This window comes from Hippocampus comes, unplaced genomic scaffold, assembly GCF_001891065.2.
Source record: "Hippocampus comes isolate QL1 unplaced genomic scaffold, H_comes_QL1_v1.1 scaffold82, whole genome shotgun sequence".
Taxonomy (NCBI): domain Eukaryota; kingdom Metazoa; phylum Chordata; class Actinopteri; order Syngnathiformes; family Syngnathidae; genus Hippocampus; species Hippocampus comes.
In genome coordinates, this window is record NW_017805135.1 from 1922767 (window position 1) to 1950576 (window position 27810).

The window sequence follows — 27810 nt, forward strand, 5'->3', positions numbered from 1 at the left end:
CTGGAATACAGTACTGTAGACTATATTAATTCAACTGCAGTGACTGTCGGATTTTTTTGTCCTAATTATCTGTGCTGCTCTCAAAGAGCAAATTATTGTATTTTTATGTATGCGTTCATATTTTTAATTTTTTTATACAGTACATAAAATTGTTCTTTACCAGCTCCGGCTACAGTATTTTGAAGCTACGATGCATCCTAACTACGCAGTTTCACTCTCAATGGGCATCCCCTATTCGACTGTATAGAAAAAACCATCAGCCAATCGGCAGCCGAGAAAAAAAGGCTCTGCCAATTAGTAAGCCTCGTTTTGATGACGTTTACACCATGTTTCGTGAGGTCGTCTCATGTAAATAACATAGCTTAAATACACCGTAACGTAATACTGTATGAATTTTGAAATATATGTGTAAATCTATAGCTGTATTCTAAATGTCGTTCTTATGTCGTAGACCGCGGCGGTCCCCCGTCGACTTGTTTGCTGTCGGGCAGCCACTTTACCTCACTTTAGTCTGATTATTTAGTGCATAGCCGGTTGGGTAGCTGTTAGCATATTAGCATTAGCTTGCCGTTTCGGTAAGCAGAGGTGACTACGGCGGCGTTCGGGCTTGATTTTTCAGACCTCGCCCCGTATTGGAATAATGGCTGTAGTGACATGACACATTAACCGAAAGCCCCTCAACTAACGCCGAAAAAGGTAAGACGCCGTGTCGTTGACGTTTTTGATGAGAATGACCAGCGGTAGGTGAGTGCTGGCTGGCTGGGCTAACACTTTCGAAGCTGAGGGCCCGGCTGTCATTTCGGCTAACTAAACTGGTCTCATTGACCGTGACGCATGATAATGTCATGAAGCTTTTATGTCACATTTACGGGGTTTATCGAACAAAAAGTCTCAAGTCATTCGTCACTACTCAAGGCGGATATGGCGTGCTCACTTTCGACTTCATGTCTGAGGGGAAGTCCACTGTCTAGCTGTATATAATTATTATTTTTCTAGCGTATTCAAATGAGCAGTTCCGAGCAATTAAACAAAAATCGTACCAATTTTCCCAATTAGGTGTTTATATATTTAACTGCAAAGACAACCAGTCGTCTTAAAGGGGTAAGGCCACACATATGAAGACAAATACGCCATGCGCCGTTTCAACCCGACTATCGACGTGCCTACGTGGCGGCCATGTTGGAAGGGACAACATTCTCATCAATGGCCATGTATTGACATTGAAAATAAGTCAGAATCTGCTTATTTCTTAACCGATTTTTACAAAGTTTACATTTTTGACAATGCCAGAATTTGTGCCAACAATTCAGAAAAGGCCCATAAATTTAATTTACCTGTGAAACGTATTCTCGGTTCTCTTGTCGTAATTGTATGAGTTGAGTGCAAATATAGGAACTCAACAATGTGCCGGCATTGTTTGTTTTTGTTTTTCTTGCCGCTCATACATATGAAATGGCCTGAGGTCTTTGCCCCTCCTAACTTAACAGTCGCCATAGGCATGCAGATCAAAGACACATCATGTTAAATAAAATTATGTTCTTATCTATTTGTAAGTCACACATTGATGGAGGTGATTGTAAAGATGATAACACAGAGAGAACCCTTGCTATTTGTCATTTCATAACAAACGTGACAACTTGAGAGTATCTCAAATCAGTTTGAATATCATTTCAAACTCATCTTAAAACATTACCCTTAAAACATTTTGCAAGTGACTTGATGTTGAAAAAATGCAATGGGAGTGCTTGTATGCATTCACATGTGGCTAAGACTCTCTGCAATTTCCACAAACAACTCAGGCCAAACATACTGTCGCTCCTCAACATACAAAATGTACTTGACACCAATTAACTAGGCCCCAACGGATAATGGATTTTTTTTAGACCGATTCCGATATCTGGCGGGGGGAAAAAAACCCTCCCAACACCGATTAAATAAATATAGAAAGGGTAAAATTACTTTTTTGTTTGGTCCCTTATGGCGTACCACAAGAACGATATGAATTACAGGCACTGCAGTTGTGAAATGTGTTTTGCAGACTCCAGTTGCTGTGATGCTGCCCTTGTTGCCTAGCATGCAGCCATGAGCTCGGTCCTGTGGAGTCAGGAGAAGCCCAGCGGGGGCTTCAGGGATGACTGGCACTTCTACATGGTGGTGAAGGAGTGCACGGTGGAGAAGCCCCCCCAGAAAACCCTGTGGATCCCACGCGGCAGCCTGGGCCAGGCGTGCCAGGAGCGCAACAGCCTGGGCCGCACGCTCCCGCCGTGCAAGGGCAAAAAGAGCCTGCGCATTCTAGACCAGACCAATGTGGTGCTGAGCCTGGATGAGCGCGACATCCTGGAGATCGACGAGAAGCTGGCTGAACTGCTCTTTCCCATCACTAACTGCGAGGAACGTCACGCCCTGCTGTGCAACAAGTCCCGGCTGGAGCGCGTACGTGACATCGACTGTGGCTCCAAGGTGCGCGTCCAGCTGCGCTCTGGCGATGAGCCGCTGCCCGGCGTGGTGCGCTTCAAGGGCTCGCTGCTGCCTGACAGAGCCCTCTCCGGAATCCTGTTTGGAGTGGAGCTCTTGGTAAGAACCATTTCATCTGTTTTCCTCTGGTTCTATTTACCCACACTGTGTTTGATAAAGCCATTGTTGACATTGCCTACAGCTTTAACCATGCCATGTCTCAACGATACCAAATTCCGGTTTTATGTGTGTAGTACTGAATGTTGTTCTTTAACATTTAATTAATTTTATTCCAATAATAAAATCTCAAAAATGTTCAGTTTATCATTTATTGTCCCAATATATTCATTGTGATAAATGACAAAACACCATGAATTTAAAACAAATGAGCAAAACAGGAGTAAAACAAATCATGGCATAACAAGAAATAAAGTATAAATAATGCAATGCATTAACTATTAGAAAATGCTAAGAAAAGTTCTTTGCAATGAACTGTACAAGGAACTAAATTAAACTGTAGTACAGAGAACAAATATTCATTGTATTAGTGTTTGTTTGTCTTTGTTGCCTGTGCATTTGTTTTTCAAAAACACTCAGACACATCACACGATGAGTTCAAACCCAACTTGGACGGAACCATCACGAAAAATAACAGTTGGAAGAGGACGTGAAGTGCAGATTTTATTTATTTATTTTTTGCCCTTGTAAAAAGAGCTGCAAAAAAAAGAGCTTGTAAAAAGAGCTGCAATTGGCTGGTAACCAGTTCAGGGTGCACTCCGCCTACTGCCCAAAGACGGCTGGGATAGGCTCCAGCATGCCCTACGACCCTTGTGAGGACACGGCGATTAGAAAATGGAAGGGTGGATGTTAAAAGAAGCTTTCATTCGAGTATAAATGTTTCTGGTGGCACAGTCGGCGACTGGTTAGCACATCTGCGTCTCAGTGCAGAGATGCAGGAATTGATTCCTGCTCCGGCCTTCCGAGGAGTGAGTGAGCGCAGATGATTGTTTGTCTATGTGTGCCCTGCGATTGGCTGGCAACCAGTTCAGGGTGTACCCCGCCTACTGCCTGAAGACAGCTGAGATAGGCTCGAGCACGCCCGCGACCCTCGTGAGGCTGAGCGGATCAGAAAATGGATCGGTAGGTGTTTCTATGTTTAACTGGATGACCCGAAAATTGAGGCGGGGTGTGCATCAGACACAGAGGCCACAATTTGGGACAAACGCAGTGACTCGTAGCAGATCTCAAAATGATGCAGTGCACCACTGTAAATTACAGCCACAATAAGAAGGAAGCTTTTGAGCCAGTACATCTCTGATAGCTCTCTAAAAATGACCTATCTTTAGAAAGACAGAATTTTTAACCCAGGCCTTGTATTGGCTCTAATTTGATGGTGTGCCTTGTACTGAAATAAAACTGCAAATAAAATGAGAAGTGATGTTAGCGAGAATTTGCCAAAAACAGTGCCGTTTGTTATCCCACATTCGAGAAACCAAAATAAATAACTACATTGTAGCACTGCATGACCCAGAGCTGTTTTGACTGACAGCAATGAGAATATTTCCACGACACCAATGCAACTCGCTGTCAAACATAACCGCTTGCACTGTGGCACATGTCCGCAGAGGCGACAAACACGCGCACACACAAAGGTTTTCTTATTTCAGCACAATGTTGTTTCTATTCTGTGGCGCTCAGCTGAGTGGGCCGATGGCAGCGCTCGAGTGCTCAGGCTGCTGCTCAGTATAAACAAACACCTCGGTTCAGGTTCTTGGGTTCACACTTTTCGCCCCTTGCCAAATGCTGAGTGACGAGAGTTTGACAAAAGAAATAAAGCATACATTTTCAAACATTCATAACATGTAATGTTACAAGTGCACCTCACTAGAATTCCTTTCATCCAGCATGGAGTAATGATGTTTTTGCACTTTTGTGACACTTTTTCCCCCCTTGAATGATTGTGAAAAATGAAAATCTGCATAAAATGTCTTATTTTGATTAAACATGAAGCTAGTCTACTTTCATGCAGGACTACAGCAGTCTGTTAATGTTTATTGTTGAGAATTTAAATTCAGAGATTTGGACACTTCGTTAAACAGTGTCTCCAAACATTTAATTGAGTATTGAAACCTCTACCTAACTGATAACAGGCAGAAATTCAGAATGGCTTACTCACAGACATATTTTCAGAAATGAGACCATTTGCATCCAAGCAATTTAAAATAAATTTGACAAAATGTGTCCCCTGTAATTTTACTTTAAGCATTGTCGGTACATTGAAAGGTTTTATCTTGGCTACAGTTCCCATCTTCAGTCAGATCCTATTTTTACTTTTCTTCCTCCTTCAGGAGGAGGGTCGAGGCCAGGGCTTCACAGAGGGTTCCTTCCAGGGCCGCCAGCTATTCCGCTGTGAGGAGGAATGCGGCGTGTTCGTGGCCCTGGACAAGCTGGAGCTCTGGGAGGATGATGACGACGACGACATGGGCGACCTGGAGTCAGATCATGTCACACTGGTTGAGGAGGACCAGGACTACCCACCGTTGGAGATCAACTCCAGAGTCCTAGTCCAGACCCGGGAGGGACCTGAAAGAGGCACCATCATTTTTTGTGACTTACTGCCTGGTAACGAGAGGCTGGGCTACTATGTGGGTGTTGACATGGTAAGTACCTGGGCTTAATTTAGCTATTTGTCATTGACTCAATTTTCAACATTTCCCCCAAACAATGGCCTCTGCTTCACTTCCTTCAAATAGATGGGAGACTATTTTAGCAAATATAATAAAGTAGCGAAAATTTCCATTACCATAACATTAAGTCTCACGTGGCTGCTATTTTGTCCTGTAATGCCACTTACTGCTCAATTCTTATTCCACAAAGGCAATATGCATCAGAATACCGTGTTTGGATTAGTGGGGAAACATGGAACATATTGCAAAAAAAAATGTTGGACATGACTTTCGCTTTAAGCAATGGATTTAGCCAATGGTTCAGTTACAAGATGTAGAGAGTAATCACAGTACACTTTATGGAGTGGTTTTTTTACCCTAATTAAAATGCACAGTGCAACTTGTTTTTGTTTTCGGGGAATGGGTCGAACAGATTAATGACATTTCCATTCATTTCAATATGAAAAGATGTTTTCAGTTAATCGTTTTAAGTTACCAGCGTGTTCACGGAACAAATTTAAATAGTGTCTCAATTCAGCACTGTATATTTATTTTGGTGTGTGTTTGTTACCTTTGTTATCTTTTATTATTTTTTTTGCACTTAGCATTTATAGTGACATCTCATATCCAATAATTGGTTTATTACCCCAAATACCACAGCATATGTGGCACCTGTAAAGATGATGTTTTGACAATTTCTGTTTAATACGACAGCAACAAAATTACAAATTTTTAAAGACCACGTTGTTTATGGTGACAAGGTCTACAGTCGGATTAGTACAGCACTGGACAAACTACGGCCTGCATCTCACATACGGCCCACTTCATTCTTTCATCCAGCCCACCATTGTCCAGACCCCTATATTTGTTTCATTCATTTTGTCCACTCCGACTCTCTAATGATTCAAATGTATTTGTCATATTCATGTTACAGTTCCTTTATCTAAATAAATGATCTCTTTTAGATTTATTGTTAATGATAACAATATTAGATTGAGCAAAAAAATTAATATTCTAATTTGTATAAATTATTGTATGAGAAAAGAAATTACTTAACGTCCATATTTTATTATTTTCTTTATTTCACCTCTTCTTCAAATGACATGTCTCATCTGTCCATTAGAAAAACAATATACGGATGTCCCTTAAAGTTTGCACACCACGGGGGGAAAAAAAAGAAAAACATGTTTTCATTTCTTTTTAAATGTAAGATTTTCCAGAACGCAATTGTTCGATTATTTTATTGTGTCGTGCCTTTTTCTGCATCACAGTTCATTTGCGTGTTTAGGGAATATGTTCTTGTTGCCAAGGATCAGCGTAGCCGGTAGCTATGACTACTGTTGTCAGGTTGGGAGTGCTGTTGTGGTTGTATGGAGATTGTAACGGCGGCATTTGACTGCTGATTGTTAGCAGTGGTGGCGAGCCCACGCCGCGCATCACATCCACTGCCCACACCAAGACGAGGAGGGAGTCACGTTCTGGCGGGGTGGGGGTTGGGGGTCTCCGAGTGGTATGACCCGATAGCCTGACGAGGGGAAAGCAGGCAGCTAATTGGGAGATCGCTGCTCTTGCCCAGCCTCGCCTTGCTTTCTCGCGAGCTTGCATTTACGCTGCCGGAGCGCTGCGTTGGATTGCAAACTGTGAGGTGGAAGAATAGCTCGGTTGTACTAGCAGGAGGGATTACAGCTCTAAGGAGGATCTGTATCAGAGGGGCTGCTTATGTGAGGATGATGAACAACTGGGTTATCACCATGCAAGCGTGTTAGATCTAGTGCTGGACTAGACCTGGAAGGGTTATACACTTCTTATGGCTCCAACTCTTGCAGGACAATCCAATCGGTGAGTGGGACGGTATGTTTGACGGGAAGCTGCTGTGTAACTTTGCCAGTTTGGAGCACACTCAACTTGTCCCCATCTGTGACGTAATGCCAGGTGAGCTGCCGCCCCATGAGAGAAATGTCTTTTCTCATCTGCTTTTCTCTCTCTCGATGCTGCCAACAGAGAGTGTTTTGTCCTGATGCCTCGCTTGTTTTCTCAGACAAAATAGTCAAGCTCTTTGTTCGCCACATTGCGTTTTGATGTCTTTATGTGCACCAGAAAGATGCCATCGCTGTTCTGCTTCTCTCGCTTTCAGTCAACAAATAAACCAGCTACAAAAACTTAGCCTTGTCACCATGAAAAGACTCATTTTTCCTAAACAGAATAAATTCTCTTCTGACTCTCTCAACCAAAATCTTTGAGCTAGTTTGCAAAGAAAGACAAAACACCAGCATTGTACTGTAAGTGGAGCTTAAACAATAGTTAAACAGCCTCCTGTAAATAGAAAATAGTCTTAAAGGGAAGATTTATTGTTGCCTCTTAGGAGTTCCTGCCTACCCATCAAGTTTGAGATTAAATAACCAAGTAAATCTTTTAAGTCTAAATTTTGCCAAATTGTCATGTAACAGTGTTGTTAATTTAGATAATACCGCCCCCACAATGAGTTTCCCTGCCTATGTCTTGACAGCAGTGCTGAGTGAAAATCTGCCACAAAGGCACTGTAATGTTGAAATCAAAAGTGAAGCAGAGTGGCAGTGTTAGTGCAGATGACAGCAAGCTCACAGTAATACCAGCATTTTCAAATAAACAGCATATATGTGAATATCCAGTAAAGTTGTTTATGTAGTTGTGGGGTGATCCAAAAAAACAAAAAAACTGCATCCATGCTGTTCCTGTAATTCTTTATCCATTGGGTGTTTTCAAAATGTCTCTTTTAACACACCACAAACCTTCACTTTAATGTGGTTCGTAGGTGAGGAAACCATTTCCTCAAAAACAACAGCTTGTAGGCAGAATTCACTTGTAGAGCTTGTGCACGTTAGCTCAATGTCCTAGGTGTCACCAATGTTGAATATTTGTTTTGGTCCACGCAGAATATTCCATGCAGGACCAAAGGCTGCAAAAGCACACATTTGCTTCCAGAGGCAACAGCAACGACAAGTCGTCCTCTGGCCAAAGCAAACCGAAGAGCAAAGGTACTCCAAAACGGACATTTTGTATGATTTTTATTGTTTTCATTTTAGCTGCTCTCTGGTTGTCAACAACAATGTTGCAAAGATGCATTTTATTTCAGAAGGGTAATACATAGGTTATAATAATTTTCAGCAATATTCTTTTTTTCAGTATAAACCAACTTTTTAAAACAGCTCTGTCAGAACAATGTATCCTTCACTCCTACATCGAAATGCAGCGGAACCTCTGAGAACAGAAAATTCTGAAAAAAAATCCCTTTGGAAATATTGAAAATAGAAATAATCTGTTCCAAGGTCAAATCATCACCATCAACCTGTCAGAACTGTGGAGGCACTTAAAAGTTGGGCTTGGCGATTTGATCTATTCAATTGAGTTTATTTGTCAGGACTAGAGGTACACGGAAATGAAAATTCTTGCTGAAACTGGAGACCGAAAATGAGGAACCCAAGGCTGAAACACACAAATCTTCACTTGGGACGTACTCTGCTCTTTGTGTAATTGACTAAATGCGAGCTCTATGGTTCTTTGAGTGATGCACACTCTTTTACATGCGGTACCGACAAGCACATTTGGAAAAGTTTTGCCATACATCGTCTCGTCCTCTCGGGAACATTTTCGACTGAACCGTGACAGCGTTATATGTGTTGCAACACGGTGCATTCAGGGTGCTTTCATAACGTAGGAACTTGCCAACACACACACAATCGTTTTTCTTTGAAATTAAGTTATATTTCGATTGATTGCCCCATCCTACTTCACAGGTTCCACTGTTTGAGAAATCCCTGCTGCATCTACAATAATTTGCTGTCAACATTCTTTTTCTTTTGCATCTTCTTTGATGATGAATGATCATGAGGTCATTTCAACGATCCACTGTTGCAAACACAATGTCACGGTGCAGACATGCCCACACGTGTACACTAGTGCAACACACACAGAGACATGCACACACTCGCGGGCACACACTTTTCTATTTATTATGCATCTGTGTTGTGGTTAATTGTGTTATTTCCAGGATTAGCTCATCAGTGTGGCAGTAGGAGCAAGTCAGAGTTTTACTATACTTTAAATGGCAGCTCTGTTGACCCCCCAGTGCAGTCCAAATCCAAAAGCACATGGTACATTGACGAAGGTAACACGTGGCCACTCGCTGAACGTTCCCGGTCTTGCTGGCAAGCTACTGTTTCCGAACAAGCATCTCTTTGGCTTTTTCCAGAAAGGTGTTTGTAATTTTCCGTAATAAATAACCTTTATAAGTATTTGCATATCCACAAAGACTGTAAGGGGTAGTAGTATTTTACTCAATTGCAAATAAGGACAGGCATCTATTATTTGTGAAGATTTTTTTTTTTTAGGGAATGATAAACGATGTTATTGGTATTATTGTTCAACATTAAAATAGACTATTATAGGGAAATCCTTCGGGTATACAGTGCACCCAAAAAATCATGGTTGTGTGTACATACCTTGGTTGCAAGGCAGCAGATTGGTTCACATTGGGTACAGTAAGGGAAAAAAAATGCAAAACAAAACTGCTTTTCTTTTGTGTGAAACAAAAAATAAACCAACTGCTAACAGGGAGTTCTCCCTCGAATGAAATATTCTCAAAAATGAATTCCGCGTTATAATTACATTTACGACAATATTGTTACATTGATAAGCATTTAATTTTTTTTTCTTTTTTGGAAAGTGCGACACGAATTGTAAATGAAGACAAGCATAAGAGTAACTGTTTGGGCACTCTAAATTGTCATGCTATAAAAACACAACTCTATTATAAGTTCTAGTTATTCAATTTGAATTTCTGCCAAGAGCGTATTGCTATAATATCCGTGTGCAAGCAACAGAATCTGACAGATTAAAACACTTTTTTTTTTCCTGATGTGATTTGGGATGTGTTCAGCGAGCCGTTTATTTTTATTTCTCTGCCCTTGTTTATCTAAATAAGAGATGATGCCACTATTTGAGAAAATACCGGAGAAACTGAGAACTGGATCGATATTCCCAATTGACACGAATGTCATTGCAACGTGGGGCTTTCAAATGATTTCATGGAACTTGTTCAATATTTACGGATTGTGAACTGCGCTCGCTTTATGTTGCGACATGAAATCATACTATTCCATTCACGTAGGCTACAACATGCTCAGTCAGTCGCAGTAGCTTGCCACCAAGACCTTCCCAGCCGTCCCGTCCCCTTAATCACCATTGTTCGCGTCACATTCCACTTGCATGGTGAGATTGGTGTTGATGAAAAGGCTTTTATTAATGCTTAGTGCTGCAGATTAATCCATAACTGCTGAAATATTTATAAGATAAACTATTTAGTGGCCAAAGCATTTGTAAAAGTCTGATGTCAGAGCTGCACATTGTCTTGTTCCTGTATTTGCATTGGTGTTGGGATTTTTTTCCCCTCATATATTACCCATACTTTCCAGAGAAGTTCAGTCCTTATGTCATGATGTGATGTGTCGATTTGATGACGTGTTTTTCATTTCATAAATGCCTTGTCTCAGTGTGGCAACAAGTGTTCTTTTGCATCTATTCTCACCGACATTATTATGTAGTCCTCTAATGTGAATGTCAGCAGTGACTCACAAACAGGTGGTGACCTCCTTAAGTTGTTGACTTGAATTATGAATCACAGTTTAGTGACTTATCTAGCACGTTCTCATTAGCATATCTGAACTGCCGATGCAGAAGAGTGCTGCTTTTTTAATTCAATCTTGATTAGGGCGGTGTACATTTTGAGTTGGACTCAACAGTTAAAGCCTCATTGTTCTACATACAGTGGAGGATGTTTTTGCCTAATGCTGCACATGACACACTAAAGTGCCAAAAGACGGAATGAGGGTCAAATTACCCAACTTGCATGTTCTTAAAATTTGGGAGGAAGCCAGAATACCTGGTGAAATTCCACGTTAGCTTGGCGAGAACATGCAACCCTCAGACAGGAAGGCAATGAGTCGAAGAGTCGAACCATACACATGCCCTACATGGTCATCATAATGTCATGCAAACCAGCTGCCAGGGTGCATGACATTCTCCAGTCACCTCCAGATAGTGTTAAAGAGCATCACAATGGCAACTCATCTCAGACATGGAATTTATCATCTTTGTTTTCCGTTTACTGTATCTTGTAGTTGTCAATTGTAAAATGAGGTTAAAATGTTGCTTCATTGCCTCCTTTTACATTGAACGTCTTCTGTCTGTCCTTCAGTTGGGGAGGACCCTGCAAAATCTCTCACCGAAACTCCCCCCGACTTCAACCAGTCGCCCCCGCCCATTAGGGCGCCGCCGACCGCTTCGTTGGCGAGTGACAACAAGTTCCACTCGCTGCCCTTCAGTCTGAACCGCAAGAGCGGGCCCATCGACAACATGAGCCAGGGCCCCCTTTCCCTGTCCGTCCAGTCGGTAATGGGGGAGCAGGCTGATGCCCCCTCGCCCACTGCCCCATCTTCGCCGCGGCCAGCAACACCTACTAGGGGGCAGCCAGGTCTTGAGGTGGGCTCCCTGGTCGAGGTGAAAGAGAATCCCCCTCTATGCGGTGTCATCCGCTGGGTGGGTCTCCCTCCAGGCTTGTTGGAGCCACTGGCCGGTCTGGAGCTGGTGAGAACACATAGCAACACCATTGGGATAGACCATCGGTGGGCATAGTATAGCATTAGTGAGAATATCAATCAACAACAGTTATGGGGGGAAAAAAGCTGCATACAGTATTATTGACACAACACACACACACACACACACACACACACACACACACACACACACAATTAAGTACATATTTTATGTACATGTTTTGACGAGATTTTTTTTTTTTTTTTTTTAACGTCATCTATGTGTTTGGTTTGAAAATCATATCTTCCATGAGCACACACAAGTTATCCCAAGTACTCATTGGCGTGGCTGTTCTTTTTTCCAAAACATATTTCAGGAAGAGGAGTGCCCAGGTTGCACTGACGGCACCTTCAAAGGTACACGCTACTTCAGCTGTCCGCCTAAAAAGGCCCTCTTCGTGAAGCTCAAGTGCTGTCGGCCCGACTCCCGCTTCCCATCGCTGCATCACTCTTCCAACCCCATTGAGCGCTGTAACTCTATTGGTGAGTCATCCATTTAGCCAGCCATCCATCCATCCATCAATTTTCTGATCCGCTTTATCCTCACAAGGCTCCCGGGGGGTGCTGGAGCCTATCCCAGCTGTCCTCGGGCAGCAGGCGAGAGACACCCAGAATTGGTTGCCAGCCAATCACAGGGCACAAATAGATGAACAACCATCCGCTCTCACTCACACATAGGGACAATTTAGAGCATTCAGTCAGCCTGCCATGCATGTTTTTGGAATGTGGGAGGAAACCGGAGTACCCGGAGAAAACCCACACAGGCACGGGGGGAACATGCAAACTCCACACAGGAAGGTCAGAGTCAGGATCCAACCCACGACCTCTGCTCTGTGAGGTTGATGCGCTAATCACTGGACCACCGGGCCGCCTCATCAATTTATCTTCAGTGCTAATCTGAGCCTTTTCCATCTGATTTAGGCACAGAATAGGGTGACACAGCCGACAGGGTAATTTCTCGTCTTTGGAGGTAGTATCCGAAGCCCCTTTCACACTGCCTGTATAAAAGCCTTTTTCCCCAGTCGTCTTGTGTGAAAGAGGCTATAGAGAGAGACAGGCAACCCATTCATTCATGCTCACATTGACAGCCATGGACAATTTAAGCCACTTTTTCTCCACACAGTGAGTACATTTTGGTTTGGATCAGGTAAATCCTGATTAAGCAGCACAATGTTGATTCCGTTGCCAGCTATGTAAATTACGTGACATCACTGCATACCACCTAAACCGCGCATGACATGGCCCATTCTTTTTTGTGTCCTTCCTGTTCAATTAATTCTATTGTAACTCTGGAAAAGAGAGGAACTTCCCTGTCCAGTAAACGGACAATCAGGGCGTCTACAGTAATCATGCTTAGCACAGCACTAAAATGAGACTTGGTTTGGGTTGGATTGGATATTATGAAGAGCAATACTGGAATGAATCACCCCTTGAGGTGAACACGAGGGTTAAGGTCTTCCCTGAACCTAATATACATAAAAAGGAGGTTCTTTGTTCACTCTGGTCTCCACGTGACACTTTTCATGGTTAGGAACGGCGCACAGTTACCGGAAAAAGGTTTTGCAGCAGCGTAAAAATACATTGTTACATATTTAAAGAAAGCATGCTCTATTTCCGCCCTACTTCCTGGTTGTGATTGTCTTATTTATGACCTAAAAGTATTTTTCAGACGGATATTCTCTGTAATTGCACACATTTTCTGGCACAGATATGAGAGTAAAAAAGATGTAAGAGCACAAAGTAAGCCATCTTGTAACTGTGTCCCTTCACACAGCGTTCGGGGGCTACTTAAGCGAAATCGTACACGAGAACACGCCGCCCCGCAGTGAGACGGATGGCCTCGATGTCATGGTAGGCAAGAAGAAAGGCATCCAGGGTCACTACAACTCGTGCTACTTGGATTCGACCCTCTTCTGGTCAGCATCCCTTTTTTTGTATTTCACACCAACCCTTCATTCTTTGGATTTCTGTCATATTTATTGGCGATGGAGCACATGCTTGTTCAACGGCAGTGCCCTGAGGCAGAGCTTGATTAGTAAATTGTTTTGACTTTGGCTGTTATACCGCCAAAGGGTTTTCAATCCAAACCACATGGAACCTTATGCTTTAAGATTTAATTGGTCCTGTAGAGAAATAACAAAAGCTTATGTTAGATTCTGAGGGGATTGCATGTCTAATGTGACATTGTATGTACCACATCAGACTTTCCTGGGTATTGGTTGATTTATTGATAATTTTGTACCGTCAAAACAGCAATACTGAACTTATCTCCGTTGTGCAGTCTCTTTTCCTTCAGCTCTGTACTGGACACAGTTCTGCTGAGGCCGCGCTCAAAGACCGATGTGGAGTATTACAGAGAGACCCAAGAACTGTTACGCACTGAGATAGTCAACCCGCTGCGCATGTGAGTGTGATGAGCAAAGGTTTCTTTTTGCCTATTGTTATCCAGACAATCAAATGCTTCCGGTTCTCACTCAGACATGGGTATGTGTGCGCCACCAAAGTGATGAAACTCAGGAGGATCCTGGAGAAAGTAGAAGCTGCGTCTGGCTTCACCTCTGAAGAAAAAGGTCAGGTCTTAACATCTGTGCATACGTTTACTCTTCCGATTCTCCTCTTCCTTAATGAGTCACATCTTGTACTGCAGATCCAGAGGAGTTCCTCAATATACTGTTCCATCACATACTGCGGGTAGACCCTTTGCTCAAACTAAGGTAAGTGTTGCTGAGCTTGGGCTCCACCTAGTGGCATGAATGTTGTTTCTATATCTCAGTAGACACTGATGAAATGCAAGCTCATAGTAGAAGAAGGTGGCAGCTGAGAGACATAGTCGCTGAATCTTATCATATTAATTGTACAGGTCAGCGGGACAGAAGGTGCAGGACTGTTACTTTTACCAGATCTTTATGGACAAAAAAGACAAAGTTGATGTTCCCACTATTCAGCAGCTCCTGGAGTGGTCTTTCATCAACAGCGACCTCAAGTTTGCAGAGGTGAGTCTTCCAAAAATGTTGGCTAAGTTGGATCAATGTTACGTAACCTTGTTCGACTTGTGTAACTATGGTTGAGTGGGAAGAATACTCGGGGAAAAGCACGCCGCAACAGATTCTGATCATTACATCACTTACCACCAACAGCCGTAAGTAACCTCAGTGCACATAGTGTGATGCATGCGCACAAATGTCCTTTTGTTACCACCATGATTGCTATTAGTAAATTGTTGTTCCAACTTAAATGTGACCACAATTACGATCAAGCTTTATATATTGTATAATAATATTGGCTGTGTATCGTAAATTATTATTGCCTAGCTTCCTTTCAACGTAGCTAAGTTCCCATTCTCATCTCATTTAAGTGTTGCGCTATGAAATCGTTTGGTTGATTTAACACCCATTAAAATTAAATGTATTATGATTATTACACAAGTGAGTGTGTGACACAATTTACATTGAGTGTTTTTAAATCATTTTTGTGCGCGGAATTCAAAACTGATCTCAGTTTTTCTCTAGCATGTCAAGTTTTTGAGCTATAGGATGCCCGTTTTTTTCAAATAAAATATAAAAAAAATGCATGTATGTTTCTTGTATTTGTGAAGAGAAAATGTGGTTAAATATTATGCTTCACAGCAAAATATGTATTTTCTCTCCTGTATTGGAGAATATAAAGTTGATTTCAGTTAAACAAATGAAAGGGGAAAAAAAAAGGTATTGATGTGGTCAGACACACCCAGAATCTTATCTCCACCTGCCCCCACATAAATTGAGTTTGAGACCGCTGGTCTGAATTGCATTCAAGTGTCATTGTGAGCGCGATTGATTGTTTGTCTATGTGTGCCCTACGATTGGCTGGCAACCAGTTCAGGGTGTACTCCACCTACTGCTCCAAAGACAGCAAATATCAAAACACTACATAGTAGCATTAATACTGACTGACGAAGGCGTGAGAAGTCTCGCTCTACTTGAGATGTCAACATGGGATATCGTGGTTGTCTTTGACCATTTATTTCTGGTGCCTATGTCCCTTGTGCAATGATCAGTCAGGATGGCAATGGGGCGGAGGAGCAAGTGGAAGCATTTTCCCACTGATAGAGTCGTCTGTGTCCGAGTCCCGTTTTCCCATCAGTGGATCTCACGACTATGTGGTCTTAAATGCCACAGTCCTACACGACACATCCTAGATGTAAAGCAGCCTCCCTCACTGATCAGATATCTGCTTCAAACAAGAAACGCAGCATGCGAGACAGATTGGTCATGCGTGTTGTAATCGTAAACACCCCTCCGCTCTGGCTGGTGTTGCTTTTGTGCAGGATGATAATAAGCTCTTGCTCTCCTCTGTTTTTGTTGGCCCTCAGGCTCCCTCCTGCCTTATCATCCAGATGCCCCGCTTTGGCAAGGACTTCAAAATGTTTAACAAGATTTTCCCTTCACTGGAATTAGACATCACAGATCTTCTGGAAGACAGTGAGTTCGAGCCGAGTGATTTTATGTGCGTGTGCGCGTGTGCGTCTTCTTCACGATCAATTCCTGTCCTGCCTTCTTTCTGTTAACTTTGGAATGAAACTCCAAAGCTGTCACCACGAGCCAAATGAAGCAGTCTACACGCGAACGCCAAAGCCACTTAAAAAAAAATGTTTTTTTGATTAACCATCCAGCTCCCAGAGAATGCCGCATCTGCGGAGGCCTGGCCCTCTTTGAGTGCAGAGACTGCTACGATGACGGCGACATCACGGCGGGCAAGATTAAGCAGTTCTGCGAAAAGTGCAATACGCAGGTAAAAAAAATGCGTCTTAATACTCACATGGCTCCTTGCTCTTCTTGGGCTAGATTTACAGTGCATGATTACAGTGATGCAGTTCCCATTTTTATTTGCTCTCAAGTGACACAAGTGAAATATGTGTCAACGCTTGGAATCTGATATCTTCAGATTGGAATCAAATGTGGATAAAAATCTGATCTCGAACCATTGTGAGGACACTGTAAACATGGAGATCGGGTATACTCCATATATGCTAGCCTGATGTTATCAGGATATTACCTGTCGGTGACCCAAGCAACACAAATAAACATAACAAAAAAAAACAAATGCTGTAAATCTAAATGACATCAAACTCAGACAATCAAGTATAGTCTCCATATAATACATTAGAGGTGTGTTCATCATTAAATAAGCAAAAATAATGAGATGGTGGCTAGTGGAGTGATGTGTACATTACTCTTAACTCTTAAATCAATTGCGGGAAGAGTCAGCTCAGGCCAATGAAACTCTTTGACCTTTAATACTTCTATTATTTATATCGTGTTAGTCACTTCTGTTATTGTTGCTGCAAAGTGTTGCTTGTGGAGTTACTGTTGTGCAATTTGCTTTGCTGCATATGTACACCGTGGTGGACTTGAATTAAATCGGTCCAACCATGCCTGTTAAAATGGATTGGCCATGTGATGGCGCCAAATACAAAGAAATAAAGGTGGTGTAGATGTCGCGGCTGCATTTGATTTGATATTACACTTTACTGACAAAAGTTGCAAAATGATTTTGTGGTCTTAATCTGTATTTATATGCAGATCCTTCAAAGTCTCATATTTGACTTTGAGTTTATAAAATGAAGGTCCTAAATTATCTTTAAGAATTATCCATCCATCCATTTTGTATGGCGCCTCCTCATTAGGTTTAGCTGGTGTGCTGGAGCCTATACAATATACTATTAAACATATAATATATGAAGAAAAAAACCAAACATGTTAACAAAATATATTAAATCAATCTTAAAATTGGAAAATATTGCAATTTACATTGAGCCAATATAACCCACTCCTCCATTTTTTTTTTTGTGAATGAGAGGTCTTGAATTTGATCCAACAGGTCTTACATTTGGCTTTCTTAATCCTGCAGCGACACCGTTTGTGTAAATGAGATTCTGTTGGCTTCAGTGGTGGTCGCACGTTCGTACTCCATTCAGGTTCACCTTCACCCGAGGAGAAAAAGTCACCGGCACGGCAAGCTGTGCGTCCCCAAGGAGCTGCAAGAAGGCGGTGGACGCCAGGCCACGTTCCCACGCCAGACGATGGAGCTGTTTGCCGTGCTGTGCATTGAGACCAGTCACTACGTGGCCTTCGTCAAGTACGGCAGCGCCGCCTCCACCTGGCTCTTTTTCGACAGCATGGCCGACCGAGACGGTAAGCTGCGGTTCTGACGCTTATCAACCTTTTATGATACGCTGGAGTGGAATGTTACTGATTTTTATTTAATTTATTTATGTATTTATTTTTACTGCTGCTGTGACAGCAATTGATATAATAGCAATGTGACCGTAAAACTTGAGAAACTATTTACTGAAACAAATACACTGTAAATAACTTATTATTGTTATTGCCATGATTGTATTCATATTTTAATGTTAGTATTGATAAACAGGTGACTCATTGGAAAAACAATTGAGATTAATAATGTTTTTAATATTATATATAGTACATAATATATTTTTGAAAATGCTGCATTGCATCTGAAAAAAATACTCTGGACACATTTTGTAGAGCACAGTTATGTTGCTCACCATATAGAAATACAATGCTAGTCATAGATAATCTAACTTATTGTTGCCTGATAGCATATTTTACTGTTGTCATTTTAAACGAATTGGGAAAAAAATTGGGTTATTAAACATTTTGTTCAAAAATTCCTACGTAACTGTAGTAGTATTAGGCCAGTGTTATATGTAGTAAAGTAAATTAATTTGTTTCTAATTAAAATCACTGAAATGAAACTAAAGAAAAAATATCCAATCAGAATAAAATAATAGAATTATGAAATGTACATAATCAACCATTTTTTATCAAAATGGAAAAAAAAAATCTTAGTTGCCCTATCACTGTAGGAGGAGAATAAAAAACGAGATTCCAATCTTTTTATTTGTTTATTTGCAAGCAATTAAAAGTGTCTTTTTGCTCCATGTCTCCACCGGTTCAAAGAGCAGTGTCTGCATTTTGTTGCTCACCCAACTTTTTTTGTCACACCATCACAACCGTGCCAAGGAAATTAGATGAAGATTTACAAACACATTAAACAATGTTATTCATTTTGTTCCCGCTTATGCTCCGGCAGGAGGCCAGAACGGCTTCAACATTCCGCAGGTGTCGCCGTGCCCTGAGGTGGAGGCCTACCTGAAGATGACGCCCGAGGAGCTGCACGCGCTCGACCCCAAGAGCATTCAAGGCCAGGCCCGACGGCTGCTGTGCGACGCCTACATGTGCATGTACCAGAGCCCTACCATGAGCTTGTACAAGTAGCCCTCACTTCGCCACATGAAACACCCTCCATCCTCTCCGTCGTCATCCTCCTCCAGCCCTGCGGCCACTACGCCACGCCCCTCCCTCCCTCAGGGCTGCAGACTTCCCAGAAAGACCCACAATGAAAAAATAAACTAAACAGAAGAAAGGCTTGCCGAGTTTGGAGTTAACCCTCGCCACTCTTGTCAAGATGTGTGTGTGTGTGTGTGTGTGTGTGTGTGTGTGTGTGTGTGTGTGTGTGTGCGCGTGCGTGCGTGCGTGCGTGCGTGGGTGTGTGTGTGTGTGCGTGTGTGTGTGTAGGGGGGAGGGAGGGAGTGCTTTATTTGCACTGTGCTTTCGTTCAAGTGTTCTGTTCTTCATGTCATCCTACATAGATTCTCCTTATCGCTCAGCCGAGCCTTTGCAAGGCTCAAGAAGGATTTAAAAGATGGAGCGAGCTGTGGAGGGTTCGAGGGCACAGGGGTTGGGTGGGGTGGGGGTGGGGGGCGAAAAGCAAGAGAAGTCCCGCTAGTCTTAACCACCGGGAAAGGCTGGAATGCTTCATAACACCTCATTAGAGAAGTGACGCGGTACGCACTATGCGTCTCGCGCTCTCGTGACCCTGTTCTGTAGGAACCCCGGTCACAGTTTGGGTGTTGCAGAAACCAATGTAGCCATTCTAACCGTTTGACTGCACATTTACACCCCCACCCCAGTCCCGCTCTCCTCCCTGCGAAAAACTGCACTTTGGCTCTGAGTCCTCTTAAAGTGGAAGTTATGAGGGAGAGCTAATTTATTGGTCAGGGGATGCATTTTTGTGTGTGTGTGTGTGTGTGTGTGTGTGTGTGTGTGTGTGTGTGTGTGTTACAGAATGCAAATCTGCACCCCCAGCGGGGCGTGGGCTTCTAACATGAACAGTATTTGTCCTGTGCGTCTTTATGTTTACGAGGCCTTTTTGAGAGTCCGGGCCCCGACTCACCGCCTTTCTCCAAGATGTGACACACAGCAGATTAATTCAACAAAAGAGATGTGATCAAATGTTGATATTATTTATTTTAATCTAATCATGTTTGTCCCTTTTAAGGAAATAAAGCAGGGTTGATGATGATGATGATGCTGTCAGGTTTTCAACTACTGGCACAAGGCTGGTCACTTGGAAGCTATTGAAGAGGAAACAGTGTAATTCAATTAATTTTTTTAAAAAGCCACCAAAAATCCTGAATGAAGTGCTTTTGAAATGGATGTAGATAAATGTGTCGGGCAGAACTGTTTTGAGACGAGGCTCCTTTTCTGGTGGTTTGCACTGTTCCAGGGACCCTTTTACCGCACTGCTGAGTCCCGCCACTGATTCCTTTCAGGCGACATTGATAGAACCAGATGAGTTTTGTTTTTTTTTTTTTCTTTCTCAATTTTTTTTTTTTTTAAATAAGTGATTTCTCTGTCCAGTCTGTTTAGTGTGCCCAAATGTAACAGGTGGAATTTGATGTCAGTCAAGTTGCTGTACATGTTTCGTTAAATAAATGCCGTTTTGGAAGGACGCAACATGACCGCGGCCTGTTGTCGTGGGAGACTTTGTTTAGCATCAGGTCAGCGAGAAATGTGCAGTTCGGTGAGTTTTTCTCTTTTTTTCTGTTTTATAAAAGCAGAGTTTTTGATAAAGATCTTGTATCGGACAACAGGTATCTCACGAAGTTCCCGGTGAGTGGATTTTGACCAGGCTTATCAGGTGGACCCCCATTAATACTAGAGGTGAGTTTATCACTAAACTTCCTTACAAAACAGCTTCTAAAGTGTTTTTTGGGAGTGTGGGGGGGGTGAATGTCTCTTACATCAAGGTTTTTGCCTTTTCATTTGCAGAAAACTAATTGTTTTCTTTTCCCCAACATGTCATGAGAACATGGGCTGCCTTGGCTCTTTGTGTTTTGTCTGTGTGTGTGTGTGTGTGTGTGTGTGTGTGTGTGTGTGTGTGTGTGTGAAACAACCACTCCCACTGAGCCATGCTGCCACACAAGACTCATATTTCCTTTAGTTAGAATTGTCAGCAGAAACCAAAGTAAATACACATGACATGATCACCAGGCCATGTTTGTTATAAATATATACTGTCTAATCTCTGACATGAGAGGTAATCCGAAAACTTCTTGTTTTTTAAATCAAGGTCAACACAAAGTAAAAAAAACAGCATAAAATGGAATACATATCTACATTCAGTTGACTTGGCACACTCTCTTTGAAATTAATGTTTTGTTTTTTAACCATCACACGATTTCACATTAATTAATGACGCAAAGCACAATGTCATGAGGACAAACAGCCAAATAAGTAAGCATGAATGACCAGTTGGTCAACGTGTTGGAATGAGTTCAGTTACCTCCAGGGTGGAGGAAAATTTTTGCTGACTGCATACCATAAGAGTCACCGAGCAAGCTCAGAATTCGCCTTTAAGGATGGAGGCCTGCGTGTCTTCCCGTGTGACGTAATGGTAATCATTGCCATTCTCTTCTCCAGCTCGTGCGTTTCTTGTTGTATGCGAGACGCTGCAGTCAAAGGCACCATTGTCTTCTTTCATGAGCTCCTTGAGAAAAGTGCATTTGCTCGCCCCGGCCGGACAGGCCGCTCAGCACCACGGGCCTAGGTCCAGTCATAGTTAAGTAAATCCTGGCGAAATATCTCATACACATTGGCGGTTATGTTCTGAAGACGCCCATGAGGGATTGTGTTCACCTAGTTTATTGAACGAATGGCTAGAAATACAATACTGACTTCATCATGTCACCCCACGTGATTTTCTTTTAGTTTTGGGTCTGGATTCTGGCAAGGCTGTTCCAAATTAATTTGCAAATTTCGATTGCTGGGGAGACTGCAGTGTACCTCGGGCCACAAACAACAAAAGCAAGTACTTGTCAAGCTCATTGGTAATAGGATGAGTGGGGTCAAAGCCTGTTTAGCGGGATCATCCGCCGTCTTGTAAATGCACAAGAACAATATAAGCAGAGGTTGTTATTCTTTGAGAAGGATAAGAAAAGATTAAGCCGTGCGGGTTCCTTGCTGCGTTTCTCACATCGGTGGAGAATGGAAGGGTCCACCATCCACCCTGTCGTACTTGTTATTCCCATGGGAAAAGACAAGCGTGCTGATTTCCGGTAACAAAAGGGGACGTTTTTTAAGTCAATCAGCTCATAATTCAGTTTACCACTTTGCTGTATTTAACTTGTCATGATAGCGTGCGCACGCGCGTGCGTGCGTGCGTGCGTGTGTGTGTGCGCGCATTTAAGTGTCCTCAAAGTTCGAGACTTTAATCAACAAAAGTGCAGTGTTTTACAATAGTCTTGTTTTGATCACAAATTCTGATTAATAATGTAGATCTCATGACCCAAATCCCTAGACAATCTCTTACAAAGTGATACCCTCTGTTAAATTAGCATGTATTATGCATGCAGAAAAACACCATGCCCGCCACCCCGCGCCACACCTAGCAGCTTAGCTTAGCGCTGACTTCAGAAGTGCCAGATAAGTATTTGTCAACACAACAGCTGGCACACAATGCCCTCTTGTAGCTTTATGCCACGGCATATGCCCGCCGCTCGTAGCGTGCCGTAATTTAGCCGGGCCGCTTCTGCCTAAGCAGATGGGCCCCGAGTATTGTTATTCTCGCTCCAGCTCGAGAGTCCCTGGGGGGAATCACTAAATAAAATCAAAGCAGATGGACCTCTCTGGGCTAAGGCTGTATTTATGATAAACAGCCTGTACAACCATTGTCCGTCAAACACCTTAACACACCTCTTTCCTGACAATGCGTGCCAAGTAAGACTGCATCGGAACCTCCTTAGATGGGTGAAAAATCAACAGGATACTTGCCTTTCGGACAGTACTTGAACATTTGAAAGTGACTTTTGACAGAAAAGGAACCTTCTTTGCTGGTCCATCATGAGTCAAAATGATTCCCAATCAGTAGTGTTCATGATTCGGAATGAGCTAAACAAACATGGAAAGTTTGAAAATACTCGCTATGTACGTCATAGTAAATAGTCCTTGAAGCAGAGCTGTGGACTCACCATTTGGTAAGAAATGAAAAGGTACTTTCTCCCTCTCTGGTTCACTTTTTATCGCTTGTGGCCCAAATAGTTAGCACTATCCTTAAGCAGCTACTAATGTTAATGCAAAGTAGTGGAGCTGCGGGCTCTCTGGCGAGTCTATATCATAAATAATTGTATCATATTCCTTTTCATGAATTTAGAATGACCACTGAGTAATATGCGCTTATTTATTATAACTTATTTGTCAAGTTCTTCCTTTTCAACAAAAAGGCCTGTGACCAGTCTCTAGACATATACCTGTATAAGTGCCTTTTGAGAGCACCAGCCAGCAGATGTTGTTGCTCATCGCAAGCCAGATGTGCATAAATTGCGTACGGGCGTAATGCGTATCAAATATTTGAAAGTTGTATCTTTCACTTAAGGTGCAAAGTGCTTTTATTGCCCATCGCAGCTCTAAGTATGACCCCCGGGGGGTGGAGCCCAGCACCTGTGGTGTTAAGACATTGCGGGGTGCGGTGTGGGAGGGCTGCAAGGTGCGTTTGTTTCATCCACCCGTTTGCCCTTTATTGACCACCACCTTTGACACTTATCGGCACTCATTGGTAAGACGCATGCTGCCTACTGCTTTAAATATGGACATAGCGTTTGTGTGTGTGTGTGTGTGTGTGTGTGTGTGTGTGTGTGTGTGTGTGTGTGTGTGTATGTGTGTGTGTGTGTTTGTTTCTAGATAGATTTTATTTGTAAATTTTCTGTTCCGAATTTAGTCCAGAGGTGTATCATTTCAGCAGGATTGTGACATAACAGCTGGCATATGTAATTCTGGCTTTAGGCGAGATGCATATTCACCCAAAACCTAACACAGTATCGTCTACAACAATATCCTTTAAAAAAATGCTTACAGATGATTTGATTTGTATGTGCACAGGCGGCCAAAAGTTTCAACCTTCTTCTGCGAACAACACAGGTCAAACTCAGGTCCTCTGTCCTCCTCAAGTTGTGTATCGGTGAGTATAATGGTTGACTGAAAAAAGCTTGGTACAGAATTAGGTGTGCTCAAACATGTCTAAAAACGTGCATATAGTCTTGTCACTTCACAAAAATTGAACTCGCTATATCGTTCAGACATTTCGTTTTCTTTTGTGCGCAGCGTCTGGAATGAATCATCCCTTGACAGGTTCTTCAGTGTCACTGTCATCATCTAAATTGTTTTTTTTTTTTTTAATATAAAGTCACTAACGCAACCATTGTGGCAAGGAATTGAACCATATCAGTGGTAGCGGCGAGCTAATAAGAACTACTTTTGTCATGTAACAATCGTACAATGACAAATTGATGATTGTGTCCCGGCCTCATCCGGTCCGGCCGGGCTGATTATCAGCAAGGTGTAATATAAATATGCAAATCTGCCGCTTGAACTTTACAATCCTCCGCTGAGGCTATTCATCTCCTCGAAAGCGTTCGTTTATACACGGCGAGCCCCTCATACATCACGTCGTGTCATTTTGAAAGCAAATATTAATCAGTCGAGTTGAGGATTGACTTCTCTTTGGGCAATAGAAGGAAGCAAGAAGTGGTCAGGCTACAGCAAAATGTACCCCCCCCCCCCAAAAAAAAGAGGAAAAAAGTGTATTCCCTCTATTGTGGTAAAAACAGAAATCCCACAAGAAGAAAATGTAGTTGCATTTTAAAAATTCTGATTGTTAATGCATTTATTTATATATACAGTCCGTAAAATGTTCTCTTGTGATATTGCAACTTCTTTAAATTTGAACTTTTCTCATCAGTGACTTCATTCTTCAATTCCACCTATTCCCCGAAATTACCGTGACTGTACTCGTAAGTCGACAGTTTTATTTTTTCTTGTACTTTCAACTTTATTCGTGTGAATTCATTTAATGTCTTCAAATGATCAAATCTATGGTTTTATTCCATGAACCTTGTTCTTGCAACAATGTTTGCTTTTAGTCTTGAGAATTGGAGTAGTTTTCCTCAAATTATTATGACTTCATTCTCCAAACTGTAAGATTGTTTTGGTACCTATAGCACGGCTGTGTCCTCATCCTTGCGTACCTCTCAAAAACCCTTTCCCCAAGGGCTCTTCTCCCCCCCCGTTTGATGTCGTCAGACGGCACAGACAAATGATGATAAAGTGATCCCCGCGTGACTTTGACAGGCATGACAGCAGGGCGGGCCCGCGCAATAACGCCAGTCAGCCGGGCCCTCAATCGGAGCGACGTTCACTTCATCTGCGAGAACGCAGTCAACCTAAAGAGCCGCGCTCGCTGCACCACGCGCCTTCATTATTGCAGGCAGCCACTTAATGAGTATGAGAATGCTCTTAGGGGCGTAACATTTAAAACACTCATTATTACAAAGGGGCAACAAAGGAAAGAGAAAAGCTTCAAGAAACTGTTGACTTCCACTTCTTTCAGCTTGTTCAATAAATTAAAGGTGATGAATGTAAAAATAGACCTTACTTTCCTCATCTTTGATCCCCCCTCCCCCGATTGTGGCAGTGAGAAGAAAAAGTTTGGACACTGCTGTGTAAATGTGAGTGTGAATGGCTGTTTGTCTCTATGTGCTCTGTGATTGATCCATCTCTCCTTTTTCACAACGTCAGCTGGGATAGACTCAAACTGTCTGTCCCGTCCGTCCCTCCCGTCTAAAATGTTCTCCTCGTGCTTGAATGGTTTTTCTATGGGTACTCTTGCTTATTAATGCAAACAGAGACTATAAAAAAAATAACATATATGAACTGGTTATCATTAACCCTCTCATGCACCCCATAACCTGATAACAAGCTGTCCACTGTAGGAACCGCTGTCCCTGAAAGGGTTACGCTAAAAGTCACACACAGACTAGTATTCATGCGTTGAAGTTGGTGTGTGGCTTTAAGGGGCGTGGCTTTGTGGGTGACATTTAGGAGCTCCGACTTCAGCTTCGGTTGGCCATTGACTTTGCGGTTAGTTCAATGCTAGCATCTTCTCCATGCTCCTTGCCAGCGTTTTCATTTTGTATTTGTGTGTTTGACCGCCTCGTTCACAGGGTATTGGCAGGTAACAAAACACCACCCCATCATGCCATTCCACGAAGCGCCGCTTCAGCGCGACCCGCCCGCCGCAACACGCGGCGCTTTGCAAGTCAATACAGTCAAGAGAAGCTGACAAGAGGCGAGGCGCAACGTGTAATAAATGACATTTTGCCGTCAGCTCTGGCGAGCGTGCACCTGACAACCGCTGTCGTCCGCAGTCGTTTTCATGTGACGCCTGGCTGTTATGCGGAAAGTGGGATTCATTTGGCGCGACTGTCTGGCGCAGATGCTGATATTACAAGTAAGCACCTAGTACCCGCCCGCCCCACCACCATCCGTCCCCTCAACGCCAAACACCCACCGTGCATGCCCTCCTCCTTTCCGAGAACTGACAGACGTATTACAGTTCTATCTTTTTATTGTTGTTGTCTTTCAAAAAGAAAAGCACCTATATTGAAAGCAATTTTCCTCTTAACGCGGTCAAATTGTTCTGAGAAAATTGTATCTGCCATGGCTTGCTGATGATTGGCTGCATCTTTTGTTCGCTGGTAGACAAGAATGGAAGGATTTCATATGCCGGATGGGGATGTCGTTTGTGGGAGGAGAGAGTGAGGGGGGTCGGGGGGGGGTGCACTGCATATTAAACGGTGTGTTGTGAACAATGAGTGTGAAATATCACACACTCCGGATGATGAAAATGGATGCCGTGGTGCCAGGTGGGGAAATAGAAATGTGATGCGTATTTGTTAAAGTGCAAAGAGGCCGTGTTGGAAAGTGGGAAGATTTTTTATTTTTTTTCCTAAATATACATACAAACTTAGAATCTAAACACAAAAAAAAGCTACCTTAGCCACTGTGACCTGCAATTTCTCTCCGTGTTTTCGGGTATCCAAGTGTCTTCTCTGATCAAATATTTCATCTGCAAGACTTTTTGGCAGAATAAATGTTTATACTCATCTTTCAGTTGGGTGTTGTAAAGCTTTCTTAACATGCCTGCCTGCTCTGTCATGTAATGTGTCAGTTGATCTAAACTCCTTCCAGAAATTCAAAATATAGAGCTTGACCAGTATGCATTACTAGTATCATACTTAATTCATTGAATTGGACGTTCGCTGACTCACATGAACTCCAGAAACAGCATCAGCATAATCCATTGCGATCCATTGCAAATACATAAAAAATATTTTAAAAATCAACATAACAAATTAATTAATTAGTCGGTTTAGTTTATGTGTACTAATTAAGATAGCGCTATCGGTCTGATATTGGCCTTCATTTTGGGTATCGTAAATAGCGGAGGCTGCCGAGACCAGCCACTGATACTCAAGGCAAAAAAAAAAAAAAAATTAAATCTTACATTAATCGTGATTACATATTGCTCAAATTAATTGTGATTGGCAGCCTTACCTGTAGAAATTATAGTGCATTATAAATTAATCGTGGAATTTGACTAGAAAGCCCACAATCCATAACATTTTACTGAGATTTGCGCACGTGACTTGATCCCATCTCTCCTAATTGCCGCTGCTGCTTATTGCTGCTGCTTGTCCACGTCTTGACATTTCTCACTATGGACATAATGAGTTATGAAAGTGGAAGAGTCCACACTGTTACGTCTCCTATCCGATAAAGTTGTTGGTTCTCCAGCCCATCCATTAGTCGCTATTGTTTTCTCCAAACATGACATTGATTCCATTTACAGCCGATCAATAGCGAATGATTGCGACA

General features: G+C 42.4%; 1 protein-coding gene and 1 long non-coding RNA gene across 3 annotated transcripts in view; both read left to right on the top strand.

The window, feature by feature from the left end:
* Nucleotides 1-317: 317 nt before the first annotated feature.
* cyld (cylindromatosis (turban tumor syndrome)) lies at nucleotides 318-20560 on the top strand. Of its 2 annotated transcripts, XM_019866757.1 has the most exons (18): nucleotides 318-696; nucleotides 2039-2574; nucleotides 4803-5114; nucleotides 6947-7052; nucleotides 8033-8134; nucleotides 9148-9264; nucleotides 11353-11741; nucleotides 12070-12235; nucleotides 13527-13668; nucleotides 14034-14156; nucleotides 14231-14322; nucleotides 14400-14466; nucleotides 14613-14745; nucleotides 16104-16212; nucleotides 16404-16522; nucleotides 17709-17925; nucleotides 18851-19241; nucleotides 19336-20560. In XM_019866757.1, the coding sequence occupies exons 2-17, from the start codon at nucleotides 2083-2085 to the stop codon at nucleotides 19033-19035; spliced, it is 2871 nt and encodes a 956-aa protein (XP_019722316.1). In that variant the 5' UTR covers nucleotides 318-696; nucleotides 2039-2082; the 3' UTR covers nucleotides 19036-19241; nucleotides 19336-20560. The 2 variants fall into 2 exon arrangements, with proteins under 2 accessions (XP_019722316.1, XP_019722317.1); XM_019866758.1 differs by lacking the exon at nucleotides 9148-9264.
* A 5166-nt stretch (nucleotides 20561-25726) lies between these two features.
* LOC109514015 (uncharacterized) overlaps nucleotides 25727-27810 on the top strand; it is a 29182-nt gene continuing 27098 nt past the window's right edge. The window contains exon 1 of the long non-coding RNA XR_002167913.1: nucleotides 25727-26383. This is a non-coding gene — a long non-coding RNA (uncharacterized LOC109514015). The remainder of the gene's footprint in view (nucleotides 26384-27810) is intronic.

Excerpts from the sequence above, each read along its gene's own strand:
- cyld (XM_019866757.1), top strand. The coding sequence starts at position 2,083 with ATGAGCTCGGTCCTGTGGAGTCAGGAGAAGCCCAGCGGGGGCTTCAGG. Across the intron at positions 5,115-6,946 it reads ACTATGTGGGTGTTGACATG|GACAATCCAATCGGTGAGTG; the intron begins GTAAGTACCTGG and ends CAACTCTTGCAG. Across the intron at positions 17,926-18,850 it reads CAGCATGGCCGACCGAGACG|GAGGCCAGAACGGCTTCAAC; the intron begins GTAAGCTGCGGT and ends ATGCTCCGGCAG.